Consider the following 5,035-nt stretch of genomic DNA (forward strand, 5'->3'; position numbering starts at 1 on the left):
GCGGGTTCTGGCCTTGGCGGCAGCTCGGCACGGGGGAGCCGCCACCGACGACGCGGGAACCCTAGGCGGACGGGGGGTCGGGGGATGATGATGGCGCAATGGTTTGAATTCTTTGATATGTTAGTTAGGATCAACTATTTATATTTATTTAATCTACGTAGCATAATAAAATGCAAGCAGCTGAGTCTTTTCACTGAATGTTGTGGACATTTTTTCATGCATGTTTGCAGTTAAGAGAAATATATTTGTGAGGATTAAAATTTCTATTTTTGAGGATCGTGAGGATTAATTATTTAATTATAAAAGAATATGGTCGTTTTAGTCACTAATTCCTTCTTCGCTGCTCGATTGCAGAGCGTCGAGGCAGAATCGTTTTCTCAACCGCCTACAGGCCCCCAGTGCCATTCGACATATTCGCCTGCCCCTTCTCACCTTCGTGCACTAATGAAGAGCTCCACCTCACTGATGGTGTGTCCTACAACTACAACGGCTGTTCCATCCCTCCCGCCGCATTGAAGACCCTCCTCAAGAACCCCAAGTTGGCAGAAGAGGACGGCACCACTGATGCCGACGTTGATGCGGGTCACGTCTCTGGTCTCATCTTTGTCTCTGAGAGGAATGACGGCCTAGAGATACTCCACATCGCTCTGCACTTTAATGTGGACAGCAGGGTCAAGGTATTCGCGCTGGCCGACATCTTCGGCGCAGCCAACTTCATTGGCCCGCGCCTGGAGGACAGTGGCTGCATCGGCGGCGGATATAATGTGGGGTCTCGCATGGTTGGCCACTCTCTCATATACACCTCCACCAAGGAACCGGTGCAGCAATGTCGCAGTCCCTGGACCGTCGTGTACAAAACCAACCTTTCAACAGGCAAGACCGAGCGCCTCACTCCACAAGGTATATATATATATATATATATATACACTTCATACATTTAATCACACAATATGTATGGCATGTGTAGGTGTCTTCGACTTGAGCCCCGCTGTGTCGCCGTCCGGGAAGATGGTAGCAGTGGCGTCGTTTCAAAGCAAGAGTTGGAATGGTGAGATCGAGAACCTCAAGACCGACATCTATGTTATGAACGTTGATGGTGAGGACGGCCTGGGCCGGAAGCTACTCATCAAGAACGGAGGCTGGCCATCATGGGGCAGCGACAACATCATCTTTTTCCACCGAGGCACCGAGAAGACCCTTCCCTTCAACATGGTTGAAACGGCATGGGGTGTTTTCCGGTACAAGATCAGTACCGAGGAGACCATGGAGGTGACTCCAAAAGAATTGGACGCGGTGACTCCAGCGGCCATCAGCGAGACCAAGGTAGCGGTGGCGACCATCCGCCAGAAGTCCAGATTTGACAACGTCCGCGTTGAGGTGCAATACCGGCACATCGAGATTTTCGACACGAATAATGCGCCGGGGATGCAGCCGGTGCAGATCACTCAGAAGACGAGGCCAAAAACGGACCACTACAACCCCTTCGTGCGGGACAATGGGGGGCGCATTGGATACCACCGGTGCAGGAGCGACCTCCTGCAGCACGGAGACCACATCCCCTCGAACTTGCACAAGATTGTCTCCCCGGTGAAGGATGTCGGTTTGTATCGGGTGTCTGGCTTGTCTCCGACCATTTCCAAGGACGGCTCCAAGCTCGCCTTCGTCGACGGAGAGTTCAAGGCAGTGTGGGTGGCCGACCACCGAGGGCTGCGCATCGTGTACGATTACAGGGGCCCACACAGAGTCTTCTCCCCTGTGTGGAACCAGAACCCCGACAAGGACATCCTCTATGTCTGCATTGGCACCTCCTTCAACGCCGACAAGACGCTGGAGATCTACGCCATTAACAATGCATCTGGTGACGTGGTGCAGCGGCAGAGACTCACCTATGGCGGTTACAACAACGCGTTCCCATCGAGCAGCCCAGACGGCAGCAAATTCGTCTTCCGCTCGACAAGGGATGGCGGTGTGAAGAAGTACAAAAATCTCCACATAATGCTGGAAGCAGAAAACGGGCAATCCGGGATTGGTTGGGAGACGCGGCTGACCAAAGGACCATGGACAGACACCCACTGCCAATGGTCCCCGACAGGCGACTGGATCGTCTTCTCGTCGACGCGCGGCAAGCCCCGGGACGCCGACGAGCTGGACAACGGCCTGGACCCGGGGTACTTCTCCGTGTATCTGGTGAAGCCAAGCGACCCGATGGTGGTGATCAGGGTGATGGACAGCATGGGCGACCTCGGCGGTCACATAAACCATCCGGTGTTCAGCCCAGACGGGAGGAGCATCGCCGTGACGGCAGACCTCGCGGCTGTGTCCGTGGACCCGATCTCGCTGCCCATGTTCATGCACGCGGTGCGGCCCTATGGCGACATCTTCATGATCGACCTCGACACTGACAACTTGAAGAACATAAACAACTTCATCAAGGGGTTCCGCCGGATCACGCACAGCAGGTACGAGTGCGGGACGCCGGCCTGGACGACAACCTTGATGGCGACGGCGACCGACCTAGATGCGCAGGCGCAGTGGAACATGCTACCGAACACAACGTATACACCGGCTTGTCCGTACGTGCACCTTTACGGGGGCGAGAGCTGGCACATGACAGGCCACCTCTTCATCCCCAAGAGGAGTTGCTGATCAATTTCTGAGTAAGTAGTTTAGGTACGTTGCTGATTTAGATGCCTCTGAATTGCAGTTCACCGCTGGTCGAGGTGTGCATCCATCAATAAGTTGCAGCATGATAGCCAACTGCTGGCTATACGATGTTGTCATGTCAATTTTTGATAAAGGTTGGATTTTATTAACTCAAAATGAAGCATCAAGAAGATACAAATACGATGAGTACACATCCAGCCTCTGCATAGCTAGGATGTACATAGCCAACCCCAACGCGCACATACACAAAAACACGCGAACAAATAGCAAAACCATATAAGACCAAAATTATCTATCTATCTATCTATCTATCTATCTATGTATCTATCTATCTATACCTATACTAATTTCAGACTTCCTAAAAATTCCCACATTAATTAGATTTTATGAGCCGTTAATCTGGTGGGACCGAATTATTACGGTGCAGATTTATTAGGTTATAGAAAAAATATTATGCCCTACACAACTTGCATGACGCTACGCCAACAGTTTGCCCATATAATCTGGAAAATCAAGCACATCCCCGCCGCCGCCTCCCCATTGATTCCGATCTGGCCCTGACCCATGCGCCATGCCTCCTGTTTGCCCATAATCCTAAAAATCAAGCACCCAGCCTCCTCCTCCCAAGATTCCAATCTGGTCACGCCTCCTGTTTGCCCATAATCTGAAAAATCAAGGACCCAGCGGCCCCCTCTCCATTGATTCCAATCTGGCCATCTTTCCTCTACACAACGCCGTCAGAAAACAAGATTCATGGGATGATGCAGCGGAAGCCTCGAAGGAAGCCATGAGATTCTCAAGGTTTTGCTTGAATTCGCCACGATCTTCTTTCCCAAGCCACATCTCTTTCCAGAAGGAGTCTGCTTGCTAGGATAAACCGGACTTGAGGGATAGATACACGTACATCTCCATCCGTCTCCAATTTTCTTCTTTACCTTCCACCAAGTACGTACTTATTAATTCTCTCCGCCTCTCTCTTATTCCTGTTGCTCATGATATCTTTCTCAGATTACGTGTGGCTTATGCTTTTTGAGGTGCTTTTGATGTTTTCTTCATTATTTTCATTTTCATTATATCTTTGTCAGATTACGTGTGGCATTGGCTTTTTGAGGGGCTTTTGATGATTTCTCCATTATTTTAATTTTCTCAGAAATTGTGTCAGTGCCAACCTCATTGTTGACAGTAAGAACCGCAGATTTGGCAAGGATCAAGTGAGGAATCAAAATCATTACCACTGGCCTAGCATTGATATTACTACCGACATGCTACAGCCAATTGCTTTGGAAGAACTAGATACATCCTTAGTTTCTAACCCAATACATGGTTTATACTGGCAACTGGCATGATGTTGTAGACTGCTGGATGTATTCTTATTTCTGAACATATATACCCTAATTTTTTCACATTAGACCTCATGCGAAGCCATTATTTAAATCAACGATGGATGTTCCCATCATTGATTACTTTGTTGCATCCAAATTTAAAATAAGAAGCATTTTATCCGCTGATCCCATGTAGTTGTTGCCTGTCGGAAGCTCAGAGCCTCTTCTTTTGATAACAAAGTCAATTCCCTAACCAGATACACAATCAGACCAAACACGTTTTCAAAAGTGAGCATTGAGTGGTTAGGGGCAGAAAGATGCGATGGTGGATTAAGGTGCTTCAGGATGTTGGTTATGAGGTTCCAGGACGTATTTGTTGAGCAAAATGTAAGTTTTCTTCTAGAAATATATAGGCTTATGTTGAGTGTTTCTATTTAGCTAGATGGCTTTACATCATTTCCTGAAATCATGTGCCCTTTATGTTCAGAGTATTGAGTTTGGTTTGGTTATGAATTAAATCATAAAAAGTTGGTTACATATAACTAATTTCTAATTAAAAGCTTTGATTCTCCAGTGGCCCTTCCGGTCCTGTTGCAGTCAATCTGAAGATAAAATGGTGGCCAGAATTAAACTTGAAAGAGTGAATATTACAGTGTGAACTTATGTGGATTTTTCCTTTTTGTATGTGCGAATGATACTTTATCTTAACTTGTGTAGAATATATGTACAGAGAGGATAATATAAGCTTGGTGATTTTTGTGATGATTGTGCTATGACGTCCTCAGCATATCAGCAATTTTCGACCTTTGTATCCCGATAAATATAAGGATCGAGAATGAACCAGCGCTGTTACTTCTAACAGCGATTTGCTTGGTTATGCATATCTACAGATCATGTTGGCATGTCTTCCTTTCTGCTTGAAGTGTAATTACCAGTACCTTCCTTGGAGTTTATGGATGTTACCAAATAAGTTTTTTGCATCAGTGGTGCTTTCAAATCTAAACTGAAAGTTATCACATATTTCCCAACATCAAATTGGTTACCGTTAA

The 5,035-nt window shown here is 47.3% G+C and overlaps 1 protein-coding gene across 1 annotated transcript in view; it reads left to right on the forward strand.

The window, feature by feature from the left end:
* The window catches only part of LOC123143186 (uncharacterized), a 14,551-nt gene extending 11,804 nt beyond the window's left edge, over window positions 1-2,747 (forward strand). Inside the window, exons 8-9 of the mRNA XM_044562030.1 lie at window positions 355-900; window positions 968-2,747. Of these exons, the coding sequence (XP_044417965.1) occupies window positions 355-900; window positions 968-2,646 (2,225 nt within the window). The 3' untranslated portion in view covers window positions 2,647-2,747. The remainder of the gene's footprint in view (window positions 1-354; window positions 901-967) is intronic.
* Window positions 2,748-5,035: the final 2,288 nt, after the last annotated feature.

The sequence above is a fragment of the Triticum aestivum genome, chromosome 6D (assembly GCF_018294505.1).
Source record: "Triticum aestivum cultivar Chinese Spring chromosome 6D, IWGSC CS RefSeq v2.1, whole genome shotgun sequence".
NCBI classification, from domain to species: Eukaryota; Viridiplantae; Streptophyta; class Magnoliopsida; order Poales; family Poaceae; genus Triticum; species Triticum aestivum.